The following is a 27,789-nucleotide window of genomic DNA, read 5'->3' as shown; positions in this document are numbered from 1 at the left end:
TCCTCTTGGTGGCGCTCTGCTAATCAGCATGAGTAATTTATTAAAAAATAATATGTAAAAGATGTAAACAGCCTTATTTTTGCACAAATTTTTGATTTTTTAACCAGTTTCTACCAAATTTAATTAGTTAATTTGAATCAATTAATCAACTGACCAATCTTTAAGAATTTGTGTAACTATGTTGGAAGAAAGCACCGGCAATTTCAGGTAATCTTCTATAAAAATTTCTATCTATTGTTAAGACCGGTTATACCGGTGACCTGTGATGTATGTAAAAATGTACAGATCAAAAACAGCTAAACCAATTAATAATTGTCATTTATAATTAAATTTCTTCTACTTGTTGATTCACTTATAGTGCTGCTCGAAATGTATACGACTGGTATCAAACAAACACCCATGTTATCATCAATATTATGATTAAGAACCTCAAGGAAGCTGATGTCAAAGTTAAATTAATTGATGAAACCCTTGACGTTACCTGTGATTTAGCTGATGGTTCAATATTTAAGCTTCATTTTAACCTTTTCAAATCCATTTATGTACAAGACAGTAACTGGAGTGTGACACCTTCTAAACTGGAGATAAAATTAAAGAAAACTGACCGAAAAAGGTGGCAATCTCTTGAACAAATACCTGATAAAAGTAAACAACGTCATAGTCTTTCAAATCAACATCGTCACCATTATCATCATCAACAACCACAACTACAATCACAATCGCAACAACAGCCACCACAATTACTACAATTACAATCAAACCAGAATCCAGAAGAACCACAGGAATCACAAGACCAACTAGCATCACAATCCCCTCAGCAACAAGGGCAACAAGAACATCAAGAACCAATAGACTCAATTGAGCCACTTGAAGCTCTGGAGCCATTAGAATCATTAGAACCCCAAGAATCCCAAGAACTTCAAGAACTCCAAGAACTCCAAGAACTTCATGAACTTCACGAAACCCAAGAACCACAAAAATCAATACAAACTCAAGAACCATTGCAACTAGAACCAGAAGAACCACAAGAACCGCAAGAACAGCAAGAACAAATAGAACAAATAGAATCACAAGAATCAGAAGAACTACATGAACTTCAAGATTCTCTCGAACCACTAGAACCACTAAAACCGCAACTACAGCAACAGCCTCAACTAGAACCATTAGAGGCACAATCGCATCAAGAACCATTAGAGGCACTAGAACCACTAGAAGCTCTAGATACGCAAGAGCCTCTACCACAGTCACAGCAACAGTCTCAACAGCAGCAACACCAAGAAACATGCTATACAGACACAGACGTGTATGAATATTTTTTGACTGATGATATTTCTTGCGTCCTTCCCTATCCTGGTCAATCATCTGTATAAAGAATGGTTGGATATGTAATCAAACCAATTATGTATAATCAAAGACGATTAAAATTCAATAATCGGGTTTTAATAAATTAGCTAATGTTCAGAAGTTAAATACAATGTTTGATATTTTAGGAGAGAGAAAATGAGAATATAAATGAAAAAATTGTTTGGCAATGAGGATGATTATTTAATAAATAGCTTGAATGAGTCAAATTTTATCCCTGTAATGAAAGTATAAGATTGATTTTTGCGTTTATCGAGATAAATTATTATTTACATAGCAAAAAGGTAAAGGGAGATAAGACAATGACATTACATCAGATCAAATTGTCTTCAGCTGTGATCTATCCAAGTAAATGATAGCTATTTAAAAATTACATTACAATCAACTTTTTCGATCATTTAGCAAACTTTGTTACATTGGACTCCAAATGATGAACAGAAACATTTTTTACACGATGAGCTTAATTCGTCAATTACTTGATCAACTTTGTAAAATGTACCATAAATATTACAACCAGAAACTCGTAAAGTATCCCACAGACTTGGAGCCATTCCTGTTGGTGAATCCGTTTTTTCATCGAGTGGTTTAACAGGTTCGCTGACATCAGGCTGCTTTGATGTTTGATTTAAAACTTGAGCAAAGAATGGATCGGAAATAGCTTCATCAAATTTATTGTCGGTTAATGGCTTATTAACTGGTAATGAAGGTTTTACAGTTGAAGAGAGTGGTATTTGTGGAGCTAAAGATGATGTTGTATCGGATGATGTTGAAGATGAAGGTGAAAAGGGTAATAATGATGATGGCGCTGGAGATGAAGATGAAGGAATGTTGAATGCTGTTGCTGGTGAGTGTGCAATGTCTTTTTCGGTGGTTGGTTTAGTTAATCTAAGTAAATCAATTGATGTAGTTGAGATTGAAAATTCGGGTTGAGATGTTGGAATAGCAAATCTATTCGCATCAGATATAGGTTTGTGTTGAGGTCCCGGTCTAACTTGAGGTCCCATTGAAGGCCAAGATGGCTTTTTGTGATTCATCGGAGGTCGCTTCTGATTTGATCCTTGTTGATTAATATTGGTGTGAGGACCATTGTTAACAGTTGATTGCTTAAATAAGTGAGGCAATAGATTGGGAAAGCGATTGGGTAACATAGCGACTGGCTCTTTGTTAACATTTCCGTTGATATCTTCGGACGATTCTGGTTTTCCTGCCGGGAAATGAATCCTATTTTTGCCTGAATTCTCACTCATGGTGGAACCACTAGAAACTATCTGTTTGTTAGTTGATTGCTGAGGCTGAGGTGGCTGTTGCTTAGGTCGATTATTTTTCAACGGTAAATCAACAGGAGGAATCAAAGAGACTCCAGTTCCATTCATCTTTTCTTTACCATAGTTGTTAGGCCTTTGATTATTTAGATGATTAAGTGGCGGAGCAACAGTTTCCTTGTGAATTTCAGATTCAGCAGACATTGGTGAGCCACTTAAAGGAATATAACCCAATTTTGGTGGTTGCATGGGAAGAACTGGTTGAGGAGATTGAAATTGTGATCCAGGTTTGTGGAATGTTTGTAAACCAGGATTCATAGCAATTGCTGGGTTGATAGAGCTAGTGTCATCAGATATTTCTGTAAAATTAAAATGTAAATGACGATAAACATGATTAAACTCAATTAAATAAAAAATAGGACAAAATATTGAAAACTTACTGCAAATATATCTTGGACAGCAATAGCCTTCAACAAAATTCAATTCACATCCATGTCTTGGAGGTGGAGGACATTTTTGTTGATGGCACAGTTCGCGACCATAGAAGCATCGGCAACGAACACAAGGATCTGCTTTGGCTATCATTGCTCCATTGGTGTAATCTTGATCACCAATTCGGCATGAAGCTAATAAGAAGATTAAAAAGAAATATAAATATTAATAAATTTCACTGATATTTCGTTTCGTCAATTTAACTCACTCATTACGGGCGGTTGTTTCTGGTGATTACTTTGAGGTTTACGGTTTTGTGGTAATCTAATCGTGAAACTTGAATTGGGTTTATTATGAGAAACAGGGAAATTAGCTGAAACATCTCCAGAGCTAAACGGAATGTATTTTACATTATTTGGGTAACCTGGGCCTGGATGCAGGGATGATGTTAGGTCAGATCCTTCAGAGTCTGTCTCTGAACGAGACTTCTTTTCAGCATCTGTTGAGTTATTTGATAAATCAAAATCTTCAGACAAGTCCATATCTTCCGATCGATACTTGCTGACAAACGATTCAGAAGTGTCAATATCTGACTTTAATGGTCGATGGTTGTGATTAATTACTTTCCATTCATCATTTCCAAGATTATACATTGTTAGAGGTTTTACAAGATTGGAATCAGTTTGGTTGGTCAAGTTCACAGAGCTTGTAGTGTCAAAGACAAAACTGCCCTGTTTATGAGAGCCATTATTGTTTAACTTTTCATCTCTCAGTTCATCGGTTGAAACTTTGAAAGAGGTTGAACTTAAATTGACCAATATTGAATCTGGTTGGCTGATATCATGAAGAAACGGAGTTGCTGCGGTGATTATTTCAACATTAGAAGTATCAAAAACACTTCCACTATACTTCAAGTGTTCATCAGCTTCCGGCTTGACCATGATTGTGCCAACAACCGGTTTATCAGAATTAAAGGTTCCGTTAAGTTGAGACTCACTTTCATTCAGTGTTACACCACCATGGTTCATTGACGGTTGTGCTAAATTGTGAAAATCAGGTAATTTATCAACATGATCACTTCCACCATTATTTGTTTCACCGTCAAGTTTATTGGCTTTGTTAAACTCCTTCATTTCTGTCTCTTTTTTATCCATCGGTAATCTAGACTCTGCAGGTAAAGAGTTTTGTATGCGACGCTCCAAAGCCTCAATAATACCACCTAAAAAGAGTTCGACTCCATCAGGTTCATTCTGACCATCAAACCTCAACCAAGAATCTGAAGACTTCTTATATGGAGTCACCGTTGTTGGTGCTATTGTCGTTGTGGATGATACTGGGGTAGTTGAGGGTGAAAATTTGGCTGGTAAATTGGTTGACAGTGTTGATGATTCAATAGCAACTGGCGTTGGTGCTTTGCTTGTGGTAGAGTTGGCAGTAGTTGACACACTAAGGACCGTGGTAGCATCTACGTCTTCGGTTAACTCAGTTGAATCAGAATCAATGCTACTTCTTGCTTCAATGTTGCCAGAATTGAGTGTTGAAAGGTCACTTTTGCTTGGTTGAGTTGTCCCTTCAATGGGTTTGTTTGTGCTAGAGTGAGGTAGGGCATAAGAAATGGGTTTTTCAATTGCTTTGCCAGATTCAATTGATCGATCAATTGATTCAAGTACTTTGTGGTTTTCAATTTCAGGTAAATGAGTATCTTTAACTAAATCGGCCGATCTAAGTTCAACACTGACTGCACTTGTTGATTCAACCAATTCCGAGTCAACAGGATCAGTAGAGACATCAATGTCGGACAATGTAGTCAATGATTGAGAGACTGAGCTATTCATCGGCATTTCAGTTGTAGTTGTTTCATCAAGGATCGGAACCTCTTTCTCAAGGGATGTATCCGCACGGGCTTTAGTACCTCCGTCTGTCAAAAAATCAATAATAACCTCTTAGAGAAAAACGAAATAAATATTCAAAAGTATATACAAGAATTTAGATTCCGACTTTTACCACATGCACTAAAAAGATCAACTGGATTTGGTTAAATTATAAATATTTTTTCTGTTTGAATTGGATTATCTTGGTAGGATAGCTTGAAACAGAGACATCAAATTGGTGCATTTAAAGTTTACTGGTAAGCTTTGGTTCGCATGTCATTCATAACTGCATGAGGTAATTATGAGATTCAAAGATTAAATGATTACTTACGACATTTATACTCAACAGGACAGCAATGTCCTTCTGGAATAATAGGAACGCATCCTTCCATAACCGGAGAACAATGGATTTTCTTACATCGTTTAACACCTCCATAGGAACAATAGCAATTTTGACAGGCAACATCATTTGGAACATGATCACCCAGTTGATAAATTACACCATTAACTCGACAAACTGTAGTATAAAGGCATTTCAACGAAACAATCCAATATTATTATAATAAACAAACAAATAAACAGAGAAATTAGCATTTAAATTATGACCAAAGACGATGAGAAATGAGTTTATTTCCAGCAAGTTAACCAAATAACACAACAATCTCTTTTACTTTTTACTTTTTTTTTTTACTTTGTCTTGACCATTTTAGCTTTTGGACTTTAAATAAACCCTGAAGTTGCTGCTACTTTACTAGCTAATAGTCCGATCTCATTTCTTCTTCATATTAGGTGTTGTACTTGTTATTTCATTCTTAGCATTGATTATATTGTAAAATGACATTAGAAACGGCAACTTCCCTAATGCTAATCCCTAAATAAGACCAAGATTTTTAACCCTCGGTGTTAGCCATCATTAAAGAAACCTCATTGACCCAAAATATTGTGTAAAAGTATTCATTTTTCATTATAAAACAATAAACTCAATCATAAATCAATGCATTTGTTGCTGAAAAGACACAATAAACACATTTGTAACATTTTTGCATCAAACTTGTGAACAAAATGGGCAAAAACGGGTAGAAATTGATTTCTTGCAAATTTGAATTATGTTGGCTTGTAGGGAAATAAAAACTGTGTCTTTTAGTGCTATTAAAAAATTTCTAAGTTCGATAGTTTTCATGAAAATCGAGGTCAAAATTGTAACTTCGATCGCATTTTGTACCATTGCCTGACCAGATTTTTTTATGAAACTCATTTTCCCTAATGTAATTTTTAATGCTTAATCAGGAAATGAACTTATTTTGAGAAATAAAGTTTTATATTTTCTGTAAAACCCATAAGTTCGATTTTGAATTAAACGGACCGATTTCTGTGACCACAATAGTTAGAGATCTGAAACTTATTTTTTGAGCATGAAAATTGTTTACACAAATCATGAATTGAATATTTTTCTCAATACATAAACAGTTCTCTTGATATCGGCCATTGGCCTTAAAAGTTTGGGTCTCGATATTTCGAGAATGGCATTACTTACAGTTACCATTCTTCGACCAAATATTAGATTTTATTATGGGCTATAATATGAAATGAATGAATACCCATAAAATATCAAGTAATTCATTCAAAAATGATTTGTCTTTGAGTACCCATTTAACTTGATAAACCAAGTCTCAAATATGGTAACGTAAGTACACCAATGGTATAACTTTTCTTGTAGAATCTCGAACGTTTTTTTTATTTCAATATATTATAGCCCATAATAAAATCTAATATTCGGACGAAGAATGCCGATGATAGAAGATGCCATTCTCGAAATATCGAGGGTCAAACTTTTTAGGTCAATGGCCAATATCAAGAGAACGGTGTATAACTTTGAAAAAATTTTAGCTCCATGCTTTGTGTAAACAGTTTTCATGCATGAAAAATAAGTTTCAGATCTCTAACTATTGTGGTCACAGAAATAGGTCCGTTTCATTCAAAATCGAACTTATGGGTTTTACAGAAAACAGAAAATTCTATCTATCGAACTAAGGGCATTTTCTAATTGAGTATCAAAAATTACATTAGTGGAAATGAGTTTCATTAAAAAATCTGGCCAGACAACTGCACAAAGTACGATCGAAGTCTCAACTTTGGCCTCAATTTTCTCGTAAACTGGTGATCGGAGAAACTTTTGTTAGCACTAATGGACATAGTTTTTGTGTCCCTAAAAACTGACAGAGTATAAATTGAAAGAAACTGATTTTTACCCGTTTTTGGCCACTTTGTTCACAAGTTTGATGCAAAAAGCTTGCAATTGTGTCAAATGTGTCTTTTTAGCAACAAATGTGTTGATTTATGATTGAGGTTATTGTTTTATAATGAAAAATGGGTAATTTTACACAATATTCTAGAAAAATTAGGTTTCTTTGTAATGCATCGCTGCATTTTCTGGTTGGGCATCAAAATTCAAATCATTTAAATCATTTTGATGAAAAAAATCTGGCCAGAAAACTGTACAAAAGGCGATCGAAGATTTAACTTTTAACTCCATTTTCTCGAAAACTAACGATCATAGAAATTTTCAAATCGCAGAAATAGATTCAGTTCTCATTTCCCTACAAACTAACAGAATTTAAATTTGCAGGAAATCAATTTTTACCCGTTTTTGCCCATTTTGTGTACAAGTTTGATGCATAAAGACACAATTGGGTTAATTGTGTCTTTTGGTAACAACCAGAAAAACTTTGCATCTCTGTGTGGTTTTATTTAATGTGGGCAATATTTCTAGAGCCAAGCCTACATCGTACATGAAATTTAAACTTAATAAGAGTCTAGTAACCACTCAATAAGGATATTCAAACACGGAGTCAGTAAATCCCGTGCTGCTCAATTTTCATATAATCATGTTTTTTCCTGATTCTTTCTCTATTATAATATTATAATAATAGCTGCCAAGCTATGATGTGAAGGGATGAAAGCCAAAAAGTAGACACTTATTAGTAATAAGTTGATGGTAACAAATCACTTAAGACTTAGGAGTTATACTGACAAGGCTTGACTATCAAGATCAAAGTAAATATTGCTGGTAAAGTTTACTTTTCATAATCATTTCCCATATTCATCATCTTTGTTCATTTAGTTTCAATTGTTTGCTTTGTTAACCAACCTTTACGGGAGAAAGCATAATCAGATCCTGATGTACTGGCCATCAAAGGTCTTGTTGTCATACTCATTGTTGGTGTTCCCGGAGTTGTCGTAGTTGTAGTGGTAGTTGTAGTTGTGGTGGTTGTGGTTGTCGTTGTTTTAGATGTGAATGTTGACGGTAAAGTAGTCATTGACTTAACTGGTGAAGTAAATCCTTGAGAGGGTGAAAGAGTTCTCTCATCTAAAGATATACTTGGATTGGGTGAGTTACCTATTGAACATCAGATTGAAAGACAAATTACAACCTTTTTCCTTACATCAACCCAACAATAAACTTACCACAAATGTAGCTTGTTGGACAACACGCATATTCACTTGTATATCGAGGTATACAGCCAAGGATAGCAAGGTGACAACGAGGACGGATACACATCTTTTTACCTCTTATACAGTAGCAATATTCACAGTACGAAGAGGACATGACAGCCGATCCTTCAGCATATAATGTTGAATTTAAATAACAATCTAGGAATAAATAAGACAAAGTAAATGCAATTAAATTGATGTCAATTTGCTTTCAATGGTACAATGGCTTGGTTTTAGTTGCCCATCTCAAGACTAATTTCCTAGCAGAAGTTCATTGAATTGCAGATTAATAATTGTATCCCTGGATGGTTATCAGGAAAAAAAGTGAAAGGCTAAAACTGAGTGATTTTAAAAGGTCATGTTTCATCTTAATGAGATGAAAAGTCTTGATGATTGACAGATTTCACTTCCTCTCTCTCTCCTACATATGAATAACTTTACATTGATGTTGAAGCCATCCTTTGAATATACACTTTTTTTAAAACAAAATTCAACATTCAAAATGAATTGCAATTTGAATGAATCTCTTTGTGATCAGAAAAGTAATTGACGAAACTTGCTTTCACCTTTTCTTTTGTTACCTTTCGTTTCTTGTTCATGCTACACTTACAGACATGATGATGAGTAACAAGACTATGATTGATGGTTACAATGAGCAAATTGGGCGGAGATAAGGTGATGATGATGGAAATGATGGTGAAAGGTTTAAAGATGATATAATGATGATGGACCATCTGAAGACTACCATTATCTCATTCACCTCAATGTTGACCACAAGCTTGATTGAGAAATTAAGCTTAATTTAACATTAACAGTTAATTCTTGTCTTCACTTCTTTTCATACAATTAGCAATTGTTGCTGTAAAGGTTGTTTCTTGCCTTTCAACAAACCTGAAACCTATGTAAAACCCATCAAGCTGATGATGGCTAAAATATTTTATTCCGTATCAACAGGTAATAAGCAACCCTTTTCATCGTTGTTATTGAACCACCCTTATTGACTGTTATAAAAGGTGAAATCAATAGATTTGATTTTTTTCTGGATAAATTTTACCACTTCCTTATAGCCTTCAACTTTTAATCAGAATACATTTTATGATTTTCAATATTCAAACAATAAGAATCCCAGAGAAAAACAGTTTTACATTCCTTTGCTCAGCTTTAATTTAATTTTACCCTTAAAATCCAAATTGTTCATTTCCTACTCTAACATTATTTACAGTTTACTCATTGTAAACTCACCTGCAGCTTTCAAATTTAACCAAAAATGCAACAATTTTGTTGGTTAACCTTTCAATCGTTTTTATGGACGAGCAAACATCCGATTTCAATCAATGAAGGATTCACTAACGGATTGTAAATAGGTTTAAGTGTGGATATTTAAAGGGATATTTACCTCGATTGATTCGGTTCAAGATGGTTGGGAAATTGTCAATGTCGTCTTTAGAGTATGAATAATGTCCAGGACTTGATGTTACCAGTTTGGGTGAATCGTGAAACACTGTTGTTGGATTGGTCTGGAAAATGGTAGTTTCATTGTTGTGTGAAACAACTATCCTGTTATTACTACCTTTGGCCAGTTTCGTACGAAGAGCAGTATCAAACTCAGCATTCAACTCTGAACAGAGATTGGAATCAATATAAAATGTTTCATTTATTGGTTTGAAAAAAAAACAAAAGATGATTAAACAAAATCAATAAGATCAAAAAGGTCAAAATTTTGTAGGCCTTGATGCATAATCGCCGGTTAATTTTGTTGCTTTGCTCATTGAGAGTTAAATCATTATTTCAACCAATATTTCACACTTACCAGGAGTCAAGGAATTGGGTACTTCCTGTGGTGCTGAAAAGGGTGTTGTTTGTGAATCATGATCTCCACCTGATTCTTCTCGATCTTCCGGCCATGGTTCCGTTGGATCAGTGGTAAGGGTTACTGGGGCAGCGCGGCTAGTACATCTAACCGTAGGGCAGCATTGACCAGGTTCCCTAATTGTTTCACAGTTTTCATCGATATGAAGATGAATCTGTGATGGACAAACTCTCAAGAAACAAAGCAAAACCCCGCGTTTACATGTACAGTTGAGGCAAGGTTCACTTGTTATAACCTGTTCACCATGAGGATACTTTCTTCCCTGATAAGTGCAGCCTAAAATTGTTGATAAATACAAATAATAAATGAAATCAAGTTTAATAACCGGAAGATAATTTAACTTTTAAATAAAAATGTTGTTCTCTTTTTTATTTTTCTAGGTAAATTGAGCATAAATTGAAAGGTAAAAGCCATTACAAGTACAAAGCACAAGAGTCAACATTGAAACAACAATTAAACTTGAACTCCATCAATACTTACTCAAAGGTGGACCAGAAAGTAAACGGGCATATGACGGCCTTTCCGACCTTATGGTACCTAGAATAAAAGTAATTATCATTAATCAATTATCTGTATACAGCTTCAGGGTGATGCATTTAAAGTTGTTGATTGTTAACGATTGTTTCAATGTGATGACAAAATTAGATTCAATCATCAACCTAACCTTTCACTTGAAGATGATGATTTGTTAATTTCATAAAAAACACATTAAGATTGATCGTCGCTCACAGAGCGTTAAATTACCAAAAATTTGTCTCATTTTTTTCTCCTTAATATATCTTAATTTTTCACCTCTTAATCTGAACACTTCCTACCAAATGATACAAATTAACTTCACTAAACCACCATTAAATTGATTTCAGGTGAACAGGTAAAACGGAGAGTGAAAAAAAAGCAACAACAAAGTGAAATCATTTTCATGGTTTCAATGAAGCATCGACATTTTATCCAACTATTAACAGATTGAAAATGGGTATTTCTGGTAAATTGTTGGTTAATCTATTCTCTATGACAATGATTGATTTAAAGTGTTTAATATTACAAGCTTTTAATAAGCAATTGTGGCCAAGACACAATCAGGCCTTTGGGGTTGATGTTGAACTTGTATCAAGGATTGTAGCTTATTTCATGTTTACATCGATCAATTTTACTGACCACACAAGGAAAGGCCCAATGTTATAAGAAATTTGGTGTCAAATTGTCACTGGTTAAGTTGTAATTAAAAGCCAAAGTGAAATGAAAAGCCACAAAATGAAAGACAGAGAAGCTTGAAATATATAAATGACAACTTTTGAGTCTAAACTTTTGATTGTCACCTAATGATTAAAGTTAAATTAACCCAACCAAAGGGAATACACCAGAATGGCTTAAGGGATTTGTTGGATATTAAATCATCTTTGACAACTTTAAACTGACACTAATAGTGAACGATATAAATATCAAATGCTAGAGGCAATCATAATTTACTCATCATCGTCATAGCCAACAGTGTTAAACACTTGATTGCTTTGCCCAGAAAAAAACAATCAAAAATTGAATCATCTTGAAATGCTGTTAGCTAATTTGTAATTTAACCTTTCCCTTGATAATTGTGCTTGTGTGTTGTATCTAAATGTTTGTTACAATAAGGTGATGTAAACAAAATTATTTTACCTTGGCAATCATCTTGGCAAAAATAGGTCAGATACAAGGTAAAAATAACAAAGGTCATGGACTTAATTTACTAGATTCAGTTCATTTTTAGGTTAACTTGCCTTGTATTGAGGTCATTGATTATTTTCATGGTTGTTTGTAAGGCCAATTTGAAATGAAATGCAGGACAAATGCTCTGTTCAAGGGCAATCAGGTTTAATAAACTTGAAATTGTTGCTCAAACCATTACATTTCAAAATTTACTAGCATTTCAACCTATTTAGGCCTACAATTTGTTCAACTTAAATCACTTCAAGATTAATAATAGCATTGATATTTTGTTATCCCGGCTACAAATGAGTAGTAATCAACTATCATAAATCAATTGGTGTGAACAGTGAAACTACAATTAACTTGTACACAAACATGCAATTTATAAGTGTAAGCTTTAGGTTAACCTATTTGCCTCGGATATTTTGATTCAATTTAAAGACTGATTTAGATTCATCCAGAATTGTTTAAGGCCTTAACCCGACTTGTTAGTCTGTATAAACACTGATAATCAGATGAATTTTTAAGGTAACATTTGGCAATAAAATCGCAACATCGTTGGCGTAACAATATGAATTTACTGTAATAACATGTTTGATGAAGGTTGATTTGGTTCATTCAAAATGATCAGAATAGTAAATTTGAAGACGGAAGCTAATCACTCTTCCTTGATTATGGTGAATCAATGAATAGATTTCATTGAAAGATTATTTTGCAAAGTAACTCTATTCATCTTTTTTTTTCAAAGTCAATCCTTATTTTAAGATTCAGCTCAAATTGAGCTTGAAATCAGTAAATGAACAGTGTTTGGAATAGAAACAAAAGTTGAAAAGAAGCTAAGAATTTGTTGAAACATTTTCCCCGGAAGTTAATGGTGATTCAATTGATCATCTTCAATGACTATCAAGAGTGTAAACTGAACTTTATTGAACAATAGCAACAATCTTAACCTAGTTGCAATAAAACAAAGCTATTAATTCACTGGTAACCTTAAAATTATGTGACTTCAATATTTCATTTTTTATAAGGATTGTCTGGTGTTGGAATGAACTTTCATCCATCTTAAATACTACCTTGATCACTTTACCATTGTTATCATAATTAACAAGAAAGTCTCACAATGTTTCCCAAGTTAAATGGTTAAATTATTTTTTTATTGTTATCTGGTGTAAATGGTTTACTGGGAATGTCATATTTTTCATTTTATTATGGGAATCTACAGAGTTTTGAGCAAACACGAATTGGTACGTAATTGTTATTGATGTTAAATTGTACAAGTTGTTAATTGTTTAATTTATTTCCAGGTTAATATTCAAATGTGCCTCCTAAATGTTTACCGCCAAATGACAATCTTTTCATTGGCTACTCAACCCGTTAGCAGCTGTATTAAGTTAAAATTAGCTAATCATCCTTGCTTCAAATAATCAACTAAATTCGTTTTAATTCCTCTCATTATTTATTTCTCTATTTAGTAATCATAATTGGGGAGTTAAGGAAGCCTGGTAAGTTAATCATCATAAATTGTTTAATGTAAGTACTATGATTATTATTGCTAGCGTTTATCATGGCAGCTAATCTTTGAAAAGTGTATTTATATACTTAACCTTGATTCTGTTTTTTTACATCTTTTTCTTCTTCTTAGTGTTAAAGGCATTAAATTGTAATTTAATCTCATATAATTATTGATTTAAGCTTTCTCTGTCAGTCAAAAAGAAACGGAAGCAATTAAACATCACTTGTCGCTCGATAAAAAATACGATGATGATGGTAAACTGGCTAAAAAAGTGAAGAGAAGGAAAGAGCTTGGTCATTACAATACTCATGGACAGTGGTGATAAAAGATATCAAATTAAATAACGACTAAATTGTCACTATTTGAGGATTGCCATCTTTATTATTATTGTTATTGCTAGTGGATCAGGAAGAAGTCAAACTGAAGATTTAAGCTAATAACAGACGTAAAGCCTCAACAACATCTTACAAGATCTATTGCTAGCCTCATCACCAAATCATCATTATCATCATCACCATCATCATAGCAGCAACAGGAGCAATAATGACAATAACATGATTATCATTTCCTTTAGATGACCATGAACCCGCTAGTCACGGTTAATGCTGATGACAAATATAAATCAGTTAATTTTGTGGTCATCTTAACCATTTTTTCTGCATTTCTTGGCTTGTAATCTCAATTACTTTTTACACAAATCCACTTTAGTTTACATCGATATACAAGAAATAGTGGTAAGTGAATCTTCCTATCATCACAGTCATCGCCATCATAATTTTTTATTATTTTTCTTCTTCCCTTTCCTCTCAGGTCATTGTCATATTCCGTGAGATACTAAGCTAACTAATTGGCTACTAACTTTCACTATCAAGATGGAAACATGCAAGCAGACAGACAAAATATGAATACACAGCAAAGAGTAAAGGAAGAAGAGACAGCAATTCAATAGTAAATCTGAACCAAAATTTTTTTTTGGTGTCAGAAGATGGCGCAAGAAAGAGACTCTTTCTTTTTACTTTCTTTACAAATTTTTTACTCTCTTTTTCTCTTTCATTTCTCTTTCTTTTCATCATTAAAAATTAAATTGAAACAATAAATGTCAACATTAGAAAAGGCTTTTTTGACTACTTTTCAATCTTTTCAAGGTTATTTTAATTGATTTTGATGATTTTGATGCTATGATTTCTAATTATATGATAAATTTGTGATGATTCAACAGAAGAATGTCTTTATAGCTAACAAAATCTGAATTGATCAAGCAAAAGTCTATCAAAAAGTTTTAATAGTCATTCAATTAGCGTTTGGGACTACTTTGGTTATTCTGCTAATAAATTCTGAATTCATTGATTTAACGGGAATTCACCTTCACATAAAGCAAATGGTGAATAAATTGTCGTTAGTATAATGTTGGACATATCTATCGGTTAACGAATTCACCATTAAATTATGAATCTAACCAATGAAAAGAATAAATTCAGAATTTATTAGCAGAATAACCAAAGTAGTCCCAAACGCTAATTGAATGACTATGAAAACTTTTTGATAGACTTTTGCTTGATCAATTCAGATTTTGTTAGCTATAAAGACATTCTTCTGTTGAATCATCACAAATTTATCATATAATTAGAAATCATAGCATCAAAATCATCAAAATCAATTAAAATAACCTTGAAAAGATTGAAAAGTAGTCAAAAAAGCCTTTTCTAATGTTGACATTTATTGTTTCAATTTAATTTTTAATGATGAAAAGAAAGAGAAATGAAAGAGAAAAAGAGAGTAAAAAATTTGTAAAGAAAGTAAAAAGAAAGAGTCTCTTTCTTGCGCCATCTTCTGACACCAAAAAAAAATTTTGGTTCAGAGTTAGTATTGAATTGCTCTCTCTTCTTCCTTTACTCTTTGATACACAGTAATGCCTTGATTATCATATGTGAAGTAATGGTCACGTAATCAACAGATAATCTGGAGAGATAAAAGTGAAATTTGAATTTAATTTTGATTACATTCATTGGTAATGGTGAGAAGTTGCAATTTGATAACAAATTTAAAGACGCAAATATTGTCAAACAAGTTCCGTTACAAGCATAAACATACACTTTACAAATGTAAGTTGCATTTTCCTTATTACTTTTGGCTTGATAATGATTCAAGATTGATTTAAATGACTAGAAATAAAAGTAACTTTTTTACAAGGTAGTAAATAATGCACAATTTATTTATTACAATAAAGTTTGTTTACAATATTCCGAGGGAAGTTGTTCAACTTGGTGAAATACTTGACCGATACAAATAAGGCATTAACCTTGTAGGATAATATAGTCAAAAGAAGCTCAAAATGATAATAATGGTGATGGACATGTTAATTTTTTTCTTATCTTTTAATATTGTTGAAATATTTAACTCTTTTTACATCTTTCTACCTATTCTAGAAGTCGACCATTACATGGGCATTAACTGTGGTCAAACTGGAAACTCAAGCAATCAAAAGGTCACTGTTCAACATTGGTTAACATTGGATAACCGTTAATTCATCATTATTCACTGAGTTGGGAATTTAATTAGGAGTGAGAAAATGGTGACAATGAGCTAAACTTGAAGACAATGAGAGTGAAAAAGAAACAACAAAATAATTCTGTGAAAATTGAATTCCCATGTTTATGATGATAAATGTTGGGATGTTTTATTTTCCATCTTATCCGGCAATTCTTCTGTTGTATAATTAAACAGGTTGACAGAAGCAGCTAACAATTATTCAACTAATGCAACTTTAAAAAGCGACAATCAACCAGTTAAAGCCAACAAAAAAAGGACAAACCAACAACACTAAACTAGGAAGCAACAAACTTTAAGATTTAACTACGAGCACCTTTATCATCATCATTAACTTCATCATCTTCACCATCATCAGCAATCTTATCTTTTTGAGCTTCTTCATCTGGCTAATAACATTTCAAGATCACTTTTAGTTTTTTTTCTGCTTTTTACCTCAACATCATCTTTTTTTCACTTCAATTTCTTTCTCCTATCAAATTTCAACTTTGTTCTGATCACTTTAAAGTAAATTGTTCAATGTTAATGCATGGCAATTCACAATTTTCATTCCCAACTGTATCACGTTAAGGTTGAGGCTAAATTGTTCAAGTTATTGGTACATACAGTTTTGCATGGCAATCAAAATAAAAACAAAATGGCAAAATGGTTTTAAACTTCTCACTCTGATCATTATTAATGACGCCATTATGATTGTTAATAGTTATAACAATTTGGAAACATGAAAACTATTTTCATAGTAAATTGTTTATCAACTTTGGTATTATATTTATTCTGATTAATGGCTTAAGCAAATCAATGGAATACAATTACTTTTTCTCCAATTGGTTTTGCTTTTACCATTTAAATGCATAGTAAAATCTGATTTATTGCGCTAATTGAAGCTTTTACTTATACTTTTACGAATCGAGCAACAATTAACTTATTGCTATAATACGTGTATATTGGTGTAATAGGTTTAGATTCTTGCCGTGCAATGATTCCTTAAATTGTGATTGTAAACCTAAAATATCTGACATTCATGTGATGAAATGATTCTATCGTAAATTGAGTTTCAGAAACAATTATGATACCTCTCCTAGCGATTAATATTGTCTCATTAGGTTTGAATCAAGTTCTTGGTCTAGAGTTGTCATCTTATGCACTGAGTTATTGTTTGTCAATTAACCGATGACAAAAGTCAACCAATACATCAATTAACCTGTTGATTAACCATCGATAACATTACAACTCAATACGGAAACTTAGAAATGAAAATAAATTCTTACCATTAGTAGATGTTGAATCAATATTATTTGGTAAAACAATGAAAATGACAAAAATGATGGCAACCAAAAAATGTAAACATTGTATAAAATATGATCCAATTGGTTCCATTGAATAATCAAAATGATCAAATTGACCACAAATGGACACAGACAAGTGGCAACAACTTGATAATATCAAAAATTAAGTATTAAACAGCAAAATTAAACCAATATCAAGTAGATTCCAATCGATGTAAACTGTTAGTGAAACAAAACAATAGGAAACATTGAAACACACACACTTGAAGGTACAAAGGAGATTGTCTATTACTAGTGCTAAGTCGCTATGAAAGATTTTGAAACATTAACAACATCTCGATTGAAAAGGTGATGTTTTAATAGCGATCCAAGAGAAAGATGTTTCTTCTTATCATCCAATTCGCCTCACCTTTCCACAGGGTGGACCTTGGGGTAAAAGAGCGAAAGTTAGGCCCGAAAGACCGCCCCGTTACTGAACAGGTAATATCATCCGAAGAATCAAGTTTATCTTTCTCTTTTTTTTCTTCTCTTCCCTTCTCTTTCTACCTTAAATCTTTCCTCTTTTCCCCTCTCCTTTGCTTTCCTTTCTTCCTTCATCTTATTTACACCAAAAAACTCTCATCTCCTACCAAAAATGAACCCTCTTGTTCAAGGTTGTCCCTGGCCTTATCTTACCTCTTCACCTCCTCCTCCACCTCCACCTAACATCTTCCCTTTTCATCCTCATCTTCTTCCTTTCTTGTTGCTCTTCTCTATGACCATTTCAAGTCATCTTTCACTCATTCATTATCCAGACTCTCCATAACATCCTTTGTTATTCCTGGTTGTGTGTGAACTTCATTGAGCAAAAAATTTTCAGCCAACATTTTTCTCATTATTATTATCTGTTTACTATTAATATCTTGTTTTACCACTTGAGCCGAGAAAATTTGTCTTACTTTATTATTTCATGAAGGAATTAAATTGTGATAACCGGAAATTAATATCAACATGATGCTAACAGAATGAAAAATAATCAACTATCATTGTAATGGAAAAATCAAAAGGAAATATTTTCTCCTTTCCTTACCAAAAATGCCTTTTTGCAACTTGTCCATTGCGCTTTTACATATTAATTTCAAGTTTATATGCATTCAAATTCATTTTGAAACATTAAGCCAAAATGGTGATTTAACATGATTATAATGAAACTAGTTATTATATGATTAACTTGATTATAAATATTCAATGAGAAAAAAGGTGCAAAAAAGGAGTTTTTTTGCGGGTAAATCATTTAAAACAGATGGAACCGGTAAACTCCCAATGAACAACATCTTATTGATTATCATATTAATTATTCATTACATTAACCTGTTCACACCTTGTATTAAAAGTTAATACAGCAATCATAATCGGACATAATCAATGTCATTTATTCAAAGCTTCCCTTGGTTATTGACTTGAAATGCTGCAACTGATTATACACTGGTTGGGCTTATTAAGTCGCGATTTGAGTCTTTGATAAAAATGAAGCTCGGCAGTCAGTTGAAGTCAATTGCTTGAACCCCTTTTATTGTAAATGGTCTTTAATAATGCCACCTTGATTATTATTTTGGTTATTTTCACAATTTCCAAGGTTATTTGATGTTCCTTTTTGATGAAATACAAAAAAATAGTCATATTAATAGCGTGTTTCAATGGTAAATAAGGTTTGGAGTAAACATGATCAACGAGTAAAAAGGCTGGAGATGGAAACGGCGATTAGGTGACTTTAAAGGTTTTAGAGACACATAGAGAGGTAAAATGGTTATGATTGTGATTGACAATGATTCAATGACAATTGTTGAGATTTTTTTACAAATCATTATTCAGTATTTTTTCGCTCTATCTATTTTTACCTTTTTACTATGTGCACCTTCATCTGCTTCTTAAGTGAGTTTTTTTCCCTTGAAATCCTTCTTGTCGCAGCATTACTTGGTGAGTGTGTTTATTTGACTTGTTTATACCCGATTTTTTCACCATTTGCCAATGAAAAAAAGGTAGTTGCTTTAAGGTGTCACAAATAATTTTACTCAGTTTTAAAAGTTGCCAAAATTTGAACTCAATCAACCGTTAAGCCCCATTGAATCTTTTCTCACGCCCAACATAGCAGAAGAGCTAGAAAACAGCCGACACTTGAAAACAAATAACAACGGACAAATCAACAGATCAGCGGCTTGGGTAAGAAATACCAAATTTTTCAAATTGCTTATCCTTCAACAAATAATCACTGCAATCAAGATTAAATTTGCCTTCTCCAACTTGGTGTAATGGGCGAAGAGAGTGATGGCCATAGCTTCATTGGTAAACGGTTTAAAATTTTCAGGTTAATTTGAATGAATGTTCACTTCTTGGGACTTCTAATGGATTCCTATTCGTGGGAAGGGTTCTGTATATCTCTAGTTAAATTTATGATACTGTCGAAGCAAAGTTGTAACATTGTTTTTTATCTGTTTGGATCGCATTGTAAATCAGCTGGTTCTTGATGATCACTCCAGCCTTGAATTTTTGATTCTGACTGAGTTAACCTTATCTCTTTGCGACAATCACAGCCAAGTCTTGATTTGAAGTCATGGTTGATTGATATGTAGTCCAGTGTCATGTTTTGTCTTTATTTTGGTAAACAGGGTTGTTGTAAACTTTAGTTGTTTAACTGCGATAAAATGATAATGATGTTGATGATGTTGATGGTGATGATGGTGATGATGGTGATGGGCATAATGCTGTTAATGATTGTAACGGGATTCAATTGTTTCACTAGTTTTTCTCAGGGTCATTTAGACGGCTAAATGGAAATTTTTGTTTCCTGTTCACCTCACAGTAAGGTGAAAATTCAGAGGTGACCAGATAGAAAGAGCCCCGATATTGAGACTGGTAAGAATAAAAACCCATTCGCGCAGTCATGGTATCGGGATAGGAACAATTACCTTGAAGATAGGTAGACCAAGAGTTACATTTTGTCGCTACATAGGAGCAAGTTTTTATCGAAGAAATGTAGTAATAGATTGCCGCGTGATGATTACAAGTGACATCAGCTGTATTCTTGGCACAGTTAGGTTGATCTTGGCCACCATTAGGAAAAAAATCGAGATCACCTAATGGACTAGCATAACCAAGATGACCGATAAATTGATTTTCAATATCACCTCCATTAGTATGAATAGCGTCAACTAACGCTGCATCGCCTATTTTCAATGAATATTTCGTACCACCAATGAGCGGGCCAGCGCCATCTAATGCTGTAAATGATTACAAAGTTATTGTAAAATCAAATTGTTCCCAAATCTAAGCTTTTAGCTAAAATTTATCCAATCCAAATCTAACCAATTTAATCAATTCAAGCTCAAATTTTTTAATTAAGTTCTTTTGTTGATACCTCAACTAGCTAAATCAATCTTGCATGAATATGTGACCTACAAGGAAAGCTCTCCAAATCATCCGAACCAATTTCAATGACCATTGTGTCTTTCATTGTGTGTTTACTTGATGTAACGTTCACTCCAACTACTTTGGTGTTAAGAGACACTTCATTTTGATTTTGGTTATTAAAATACAGACGAATTGGATTCTCAAATTTTTTAAGAGTCGACGATGTTTAAAATTATCACCTTACCTGTTATACGAGCTACTTTACTGCTGTATTTATTTGAAAGCCAACGACCTGCTGCACCAGCAACATGAGCTCCTAGACTAAATCCAATGAGATAGACTTGATCTGGCTCGATTTCGCGTTTATCTAAGAGTAGCTTGATCAGATAACCCGTTTCACGACCAACTATTGCTGTATTGACAGCTGATTGCGGGTATGAATCAGCGTCTGCTCCATTACGCCAATCAACAGAAACAACTGTTTCATATTGGTTAAATAATTCATGTCGCAGTTGAATGTACATCAATGAATCTGATGCAATCACCCAACCATGGATAATAAAGACAATTGGAGATGATTTTTTCACTAAGGACAGTGAGGATTCATTGCGATAATGTATTTCTTTAAAACGAAATGGATTGGGTTTGGTGAAAACTCTGAACGATGTTGCGATTTTTTCTGGTGGCTCTGGCAGATACGTTTTATTGAATACAGTTAATCCTTCAAAACAATCAATTATATCGTAGCAAACCTCTTCATCGCTTTTAGTCAATAACGCGACCATAACTATTATGAAAATACTAAGCTGGAACATAATCATGATGACAAATTAACTAAAGAAAATTCACTTCAACTCAAATCAAAATACAATTCAACCACAAAGAACGATCTAATCTGGTAATTCTTCAACTAATTAATAAGCACAGCTATTATTATATTTTATCCTTCAACCTCAATTCACCAATAGAGCTGCAAATTAAAACATGGACGGAAAATCACAGATTTATGTTAATCAAATAAGCAGCTTGAATATTAATCAAGGCTAATAAACTTTCTATCCAGTAAATCATCAAAAAATGAGGGACTCGTGGATGAAGAGAGGAAAATTTGTTATGTCAAAGTAAAGGATGGCAACAATGACTTTCTATGGACTTTATTTTATTCAGTTAAAGATATTACAATCACAATTAAATGACATGTACAATTGTAAACACAGGGATGGACATTATCGGAGCAAAATTGGCTAAAGACTAACCATATAGATATTTACGTTTAATTGATCCTTTAAAGGCTGGTGCTCGATCCTCTGAACCCAAGATTACTTCACCATTTTCATTGGCATCCATTGACCAGTCCTTATCAGCATCCAGTTGATCAATAGTTACTGCCACAATTAGCAAGACAATGAAAATCAATCCAAGTAATTTTCTCATTTTACAAATTTTACGTTTCTCGATGTTTGATTCAATGTGTACCAGAAAAAAAGCAACAGCCACTGATCAAGAAACGTGTTCATTTTTATATTGTAAAACAAAGGACAATTAATCACAGAATACAAGTGAATTGTAGTAAACAAACAATTATAGTTGATTAATTGTCCACAAACACTATTATTTGAACATTTTAAAAAGATTAATAGGTTGTGAATAACGTAAAACAGTAACGTTGTTTTCACATACAAATTCACATGCATTAACCGATCAATTGAACAATTGTTATAGAGAATCAAATAATAGATCAAAATGAAGTACAAATGTCACTAAACATTAATAACTGATTAAGCTGTTTCACCTGAATTAATGTCTGTGTTAAAATTGTTTGCAATTTTTTGATATTAATGAATTTATTGCCCATAAGATGTCAGAGTTTTCGCCTTTACTAACCTTTTGTTTTGTTTCTCATGTTGCTTCAATCAATTCCAAGTTTTAAGTTGAAAGTTTACTTAATTTGTACATTTACAATTTATTGATTTTACAACAATTTTCAATTTCTTATAGTAATTATAAACTCTTAAATGAGCTTACAACATTTAATTTAATTTTGTGCCCAAGAAAAACATTTTACTTGATTAATAACATGCTGAGCTGCCTTTTTTGTCATGCCTTCAAGTTGTATTAAAATTTAAGCTAATGTTTGCAACTATAAATGTTGATTGTAAAACTTAGTTAACCTTATTTTTCATCACTTATTAATCAATCACATCAAAAACAATCAAATTTTAATTTAAATATGATATTTAAATTCATTTTCATTCATTTGTATACTTACAGGTAAACATGTAAGCAGCCTTTAACAAACGCAACTGGTAAGGCTCGACCAACTATTAATAGTTGATACTTTTTTTTGTAACTTTTTGTGATTAATTACTTTCAATTTAAGTCCAATGTTTAAGGATACAATTAAGCAATTTCTTGGTACAAACGATTAAAAATAACATCAAGTACTGATAAAGGAAAAGACAATGCAATAGCTACATTGATGAGAAAGCGTTTTTTATTTACAGCAAACAAATTTCTTGTTCGTATGAATTAAACAGCTTATTTTACAAAACAATTAAAATCTGATATGGTGAGTGATGAATAAAGCTAATACTGGTGATTGGTCAACATTTTACCTTTCATGGTTAATAAAAGCTTGACAAAATACTGATCCGATTATTCAGCCAAAGCAATCCATTCATGAATAGTTCTTCAGTTTTCTTTTCAGCCTTTGTTTGTGTAAATTTTAATGAAATTAGCTAAATAGCTGGTTTAAAGTCATTTTAAGTTATAACAATTGAAAGTCATTTGATAAAAAATTAATGATTTTGTCAGTAAATTATTTTACTTTTAAGGTTGGCAAAGATTTTGAAGGAATTCAAAAAAAGCGGTTAAACGGTTATCATTCGTTTCAAAAATCTGTTTACATGGTTACCATTAATCAACCGATCCAGGAGTTTTGATTTACTCTTGCAATGATAACTCACTTTTTTTCAGTTATTTGCTGTTTTGGGGGGGAAAGGTGTCTTTTTGGGGAGTAAAAGTGACAATTTTACTTCAATGACTTTTTAAACACCATTTTCCGCTCAACCTTCTCATTTAATACTTGAAAATAATAGGAAAAAAGTGAAATTTTCATAGTAAACAGTTTAGTTTGACTAGATCACTTCTCTCCTATTCACCACTTTGATTATGAAGTTGAAAGTGTAAAAGTGTCAAACAAATATAATCGTTGGTACAATGTTTGTGCCCATGTTATTTGTCCTTTGGGCAAGGAACTATGCTTCATATGAGTGTGGTTCCAAAGTAATTGCTGCTAATTCAGAGGCCGAAGGAACACCAAGGATACTCAATGAAATGATGGATGAATACCTGTTAAATCCTTGTAAGGCTCAAATCTGGTTTATAGTTGAACTGTGTGAATCTATTCAACCGTTAGGCTTTGAACTGGCCAACTATGAGCTTTTCTCGTCCACACCTAAAGATTTTACCGTCTATGGAAGTGAAGTTTATCCCACCCGTGAATGGGTTAACTTGGGGTCATTCACTGCTCATGATGTGAGGACCATCCAACGATTTGAATTACAATCACAGTCAAGGTTTTTCAAATATATGAAAGTTGAAATGAAATCTCATTATGGTGCTGAACATTATTGTCCACTCTCAGTTATAAGGTTCTTTGGTACCTCTATGGTCGAGGAGTTTGATGCCATAGAAAATGGGGGAAACGTTGATAAGAACATTCATTTCACTGATGTCGAAAATCTAGCTACTCATGAATCATCATATACGTCATCTCAAAGTCATTCTGCTAATCTAATTGGTACAGCAAGAGAAGCCGTTATGAATATGGTTCGTAAAGCAGCTATGGCTCTGTCAAAATTTCCTTCTCAAGAGGCCGAAAGTTTCAACAAAAGTGATTTTGATAATCTTTCAGAGCAAAGAACATCTGACGTTCTGCAACTGTCCTTGAGCTCTTTTAAATTTATGCCTGTACTGGATAATATATTACTGAGTTGTAATGACTGTGGTGGCTTGATTGAGGTTGCTGGTTCTTCGCCTTTAAATCAAAAGCTTTGTGATTATATTAAAGTGCTTTTAGGCATCAAAACCTATGCTATCCTTTGTGAAGAAATAAGCAAAGAACCTATGCTCCGTTTCAGGTGTCCTCTTTTATCTTATTTTATCAACACAACTCACCCGTTGTCCATTGATATTGGTCCTGATGAGCTTTCTTCAGAAATTTTGGTGCCATCTTATTTTTCCACTAAAGAGTCAACTTCTGACTCTTCAACTAACCTCCACGAGGAAGACAACTTTACCCAGGCTCAAGATTCATCAAACCAGCCATTATCTCAAAAGTCTTTTATTGTCGAAACTGTTTTGCCATCATCTGTTATTGAAGGGTCTCTCCTTTCATCCATTACTAGTGTACTAATTGAACCTAATCATAATGAGAGTGAAAATCTTAAACCGAGTGAATTCATCACAGATTTAGTTAATAATACGATGAATACACCATCCATCGATAACAACACTCAAAATCTTGCTGATCAATCCATTGACTCTAGCTCTTCATCTATCAATTCAAATGGAGATAAAGTTTCTGAAGAGACACCAACTCTTTCTACACCCTCACCGTCCATATCTTCATCCTCATCTCAACCACCAACACCTCAGTCACAACCAGCACAAGCTCAACAACCTGTGCAACCTCAACAAACAGTGACTTCAGGAGCTTCTCAACCTACTGCGCCCACTAATACAGCTAATTGGGTTCCTTTGAGTGCGAGTCAAGCAAAGGAATCATCCGTTTTCATTAGAATGAGTAACAAAATTAAAGCTTTAGAGGTCAATTTAAGCTTAAGCAATCAATTTTTAGAAGAGCTTAACCAAAGGTATCGCAAAAATGCTGAAGAAATGCAGCAAATTATAAATGAAACTCTGGTCAAATTGAATGAAACTGCTCAGTCAGCAGCCGAAAGGGATGAAAAGAATAAAGAAATGTTGAACGACTTGCAGTCGCGTCTAATTTTAGCTGAAGATCAAATAGCTCTATTTATCGCCGAAAAAGAAACGTTACACTGGTCTTTTATCGAGATTCATATCATTTTACTAATTATTGAGATTATCATAATGTTTAGTATTATGTCTTTATGTATCAGACGAGCTTCAGCAACTTCATCGTCACCATCTTCTTCAGTGACGTCTCAAAATAATCTAATGGCGGTTCCATCTTCATCAAAAATAGCTGATTCTTCAACATCATCTCTTTCTCCTTCCTCATCAAACTCTCATTTTACATCTTTGCCAGAAAATCAGCATCATTCTAATCCTTCATCCTCGTGTTTGATTACTCGACCTGCATCATCTTCAAATCTTGCCACTTTATCGGCAAATCCAAGTCAAGCATCAACCATCTTCAATTCCAAAGATTTTTCTTCATCACCAAAATTTCACAATACATTTCCACGATCAAGACCAGAAAAGCAACGCCAAAATCTCTGCGATTTAATCCAAAATCATTTTAGTCACAAGTTAGTTAGCTGATAATAATAATCACTCTTTATCCAAGAGAATATATTAAATACCTAGATTTACATTATATATTAAATATCAATCAGTCTTTCTCATTAAGACTTAGCCATTAACAGATCTTATCGAAACTTGCCAAGGCAAAGAAACTATTGATCTAATCAATCCATTTGAAGAAGTCAAATCAAAACATGGTCATGTGTATAGCAGATCTTGGAACAATTGATTCACAGAAGTCAATGAAGTTCATTTAACAATTTGGTTTTCATGCTAAATTGGAGGTCAATCCATTTAATAGGATGACTCAGGTTGAGAATTAAAAAAAAAGCAAAATTAACAAATGCAACATTACATTGTAATTGTCATTCTCATTGAATCCTGTCAGTCGTTTTACCATTTTATTAATCTATGATTAATCTGTTTCATATTAGTGACAAATATAATTATTGAAATTGTTATTTCCTCATTAAAGAGCTTTTGTTTTGTTTATTATTTGTCCTTGCCTCATTTCATTGGTATTACAATTTAATAGAAGCTACTCGAATAATCTTGATCATGAATTTATTTGATACAATGATATAAAATGATTAATTGTCATGCCACCAATCAAACTAAAGCTTCCATTGTAGCTTCAAATTGATTACTTTCCCTGTAATGTCACGGTATTATTCAATTTCTTATTCAACCCATCACTGACAATTACAATCATCTACAAACGTAATAGTAATACGTGTAATAACGTAAACGCCATGATCATAACCATGGCGTTTCTCAATCTTTCAGTAACTTCGATAATTTCATTTATATTTTCACATCTTGCGTCAAAAATCATTGATTATAAAGTTGTCTATGGGTCATTGTTTTGACTTTAAACACTGCTAGAAATGGATGACATCTTACATTGCTACCGTGATGTTGATTTACCGAGAATCCCCCTTCTTATGATTATTATAATCAGGGAATTATGTTAATAACAGGATTAATTTCATCAGTTGGGAAATTTCCATGTAAATACATGATAGACAGATGTTGAGTATACAATATATTGATCAAAATACTATTTGTATTTGTACAATAATTAATACCTTCAATGTTTACGAAAACAGAGATCACTTTAATCCATTTTTACTGTGATTTCAATAGTGTTCAAGATTGTTCAATTCAAATGTGAGGTCTGATTAATAGTTGTATCGAATGTGATTCAGTATTAATTGATAAATCAATACATCATTCAATCATTAAGCAAATATTAATATTGAATATATACGAATATAGTCAGTGGTGATTTAAAAGTTACCACTATGTTGATCAACCCTACATTTGTTTTTATTTGCTGTCAGAGATAATCAATTTCACCTTGTTTGAAAATTAATCAATAAATCCATAATTCAATGTATACCGATTAATTTTGCATCCTTGGATTGATGATTAATCTGTTCTGAGTAATTGATAATTGGAAAACAATTCCTTTGCTATAAGTAACGTCATCTATGATCAGATTAAATTTGAAACTGAAATGCGAGTTGATTTGAATTTTGCCTTAGAATAGATTGATACATGATGCTTGTAA

The 27,789-nt window shown here is 33.0% G+C and overlaps 4 protein-coding genes and 2 long non-coding RNA genes across 7 annotated transcripts; 4 read left to right on the top strand and 2 right to left on the bottom strand.

Moving 5' to 3' along the window:
- The first annotated feature begins 51 nt into the window (after positions 1-51).
- On the top strand, positions 52-1,450 carry LOC107367286 (uncharacterized). Its single transcript, XM_015934979.3, has 2 exons — positions 52-207; positions 359-1,450. The coding sequence occupies exons 1-2, from the start codon at positions 179-181 to the stop codon at positions 1,368-1,370; spliced, it is 1,041 nt and encodes a 346-aa protein (XP_015790465.2). The 5' UTR covers positions 52-178; the 3' UTR covers positions 1,371-1,450.
- On the bottom strand, positions 1,419-17,680 carry LOC107367133 (uncharacterized). The gene is made up of 10 exons (XM_089265830.1): positions 17,301-17,680; positions 10,770-10,826; positions 10,230-10,565; positions 9,816-10,037; positions 8,393-8,578; positions 8,076-8,324; positions 5,259-5,444; positions 3,325-4,974; positions 3,065-3,250; positions 1,419-2,983 (listed from the first exon to the last, which is right to left on the bottom strand). Exons 1-10 carry the CDS (start codon positions 17,407-17,409, stop codon positions 1,761-1,763), a joined length of 4,404 nt encoding a protein of 1,467 aa, XP_089121956.1. The 5' UTR covers positions 17,410-17,680; the 3' UTR covers positions 1,419-1,760.
- Positions 13,334-14,404, top strand: LOC107367289 (uncharacterized). The gene is made up of 3 exons (XR_001569857.3): positions 13,334-13,502; positions 13,615-14,219; positions 14,296-14,404. It is a non-coding gene; the product is annotated as an uncharacterized LOC107367289 (long non-coding RNA).
- LOC149094473 (uncharacterized) lies at positions 15,393-16,688 on the top strand. The gene is made up of 2 exons (XR_016197718.1): positions 15,393-15,587; positions 15,912-16,688. It is a non-coding gene; the product is annotated as an uncharacterized LOC149094473 (long non-coding RNA).
- Positions 17,681-18,848: 1,168 nt separating the features above from the next.
- On the bottom strand, positions 18,849-22,189 carry LOC107367319 (pancreatic lipase-related protein 2). 2 transcript variants are annotated; one of them, XR_016197717.1, is made up of 3 exons: positions 20,950-22,189; positions 19,196-20,575; positions 18,849-18,947 (listed from the first exon to the last, which is right to left on the bottom strand). XR_016197717.1 is itself a non-coding variant. In XM_015935014.3 (2 exons), the coding sequence occupies exons 1-2, from the start codon at positions 21,524-21,526 to the stop codon at positions 20,094-20,096; spliced, it is 1,059 nt and encodes a 352-aa protein (XP_015790500.3). In that variant the 5' UTR covers positions 21,527-22,189; the 3' UTR covers positions 18,849-20,093. The 2 variants fall into 2 exon arrangements, 1 of the variants encoding a protein (XP_015790500.3); XM_015935014.3 differs by having other exon boundaries at positions 18,849-20,575.
- Positions 22,190-23,583: 1,394 nt separating this feature from the next.
- On the top strand, positions 23,584-26,711 carry LOC107367317 (SUN domain-containing ossification factor). The gene has a single exon (XM_015935013.3). It carries the CDS (start codon positions 23,925-23,927, stop codon positions 26,232-26,234), a length of 2,310 nt encoding a protein of 769 aa, XP_015790499.2. The 5' UTR covers positions 23,584-23,924; the 3' UTR covers positions 26,235-26,711.
- The last annotated feature ends 1,078 nt before the right edge of the window (positions 26,712-27,789 follow it).

This window comes from Tetranychus urticae, chromosome 1 (assembly GCF_039701765.1).
Source record: "Tetranychus urticae isolate SD_2017Ah chromosome 1, NJAU_TeUrti_SD_1.0, whole genome shotgun sequence".
Lineage (NCBI taxonomy): Eukaryota > Metazoa > Arthropoda > Arachnida > Trombidiformes > Tetranychidae > Tetranychus > Tetranychus urticae.
This window is presented reverse-complemented; position numbering and strand designations above follow the sequence as displayed.

Coding starts and splice junctions, on each gene's coding strand:
- LOC107367317 (XM_015935013.3), top strand. CDS start 23,925: ATGTTTGTGCCCATGTTATTTGTCCTTTGGGCAAGGAACTATGCTTCA.
- LOC107367133 (XM_089265830.1), bottom strand. CDS start 17,409: ATGGAACCAATTGGATCATATTTTATACAATGTTTACATTTTTTGGTT. Junction 8,325..8,392: donor TCCAACAAGCTACATTTGTG/GTAAGTTTATTG, acceptor GATGTTCAATAG/GTAACTCACCCAATCCAAGT. Junction 3,251..3,324: donor GAAACAACCGCCCGTAATGA/GTGAGTTAAATT, acceptor TCTTCTTATTAG/CTTCATGCCGAATTGGTGAT.
- LOC107367286 (XM_015934979.3), top strand. CDS start 179: ATGTTGGAAGAAAGCACCGGCAATTTCAG. Junction 208..358: donor GAAAGCACCGGCAATTTCAG/GTAATCTTCTAT, acceptor ATTCACTTATAG/TGCTGCTCGAAATGTATACG.
- LOC107367319 (XM_015935014.3), bottom strand. CDS start 21,526: ATGATTATGTTCCAGCTTAGTATTTTCATAATAGTTATGGTCGCGTTA. Junction 20,576..20,949: donor TAAAGTAGCTCGTATAACAG/GTAAGGTGATAA, acceptor AATCATTTACAG/CATTAGATGGCGCTGGCCCG.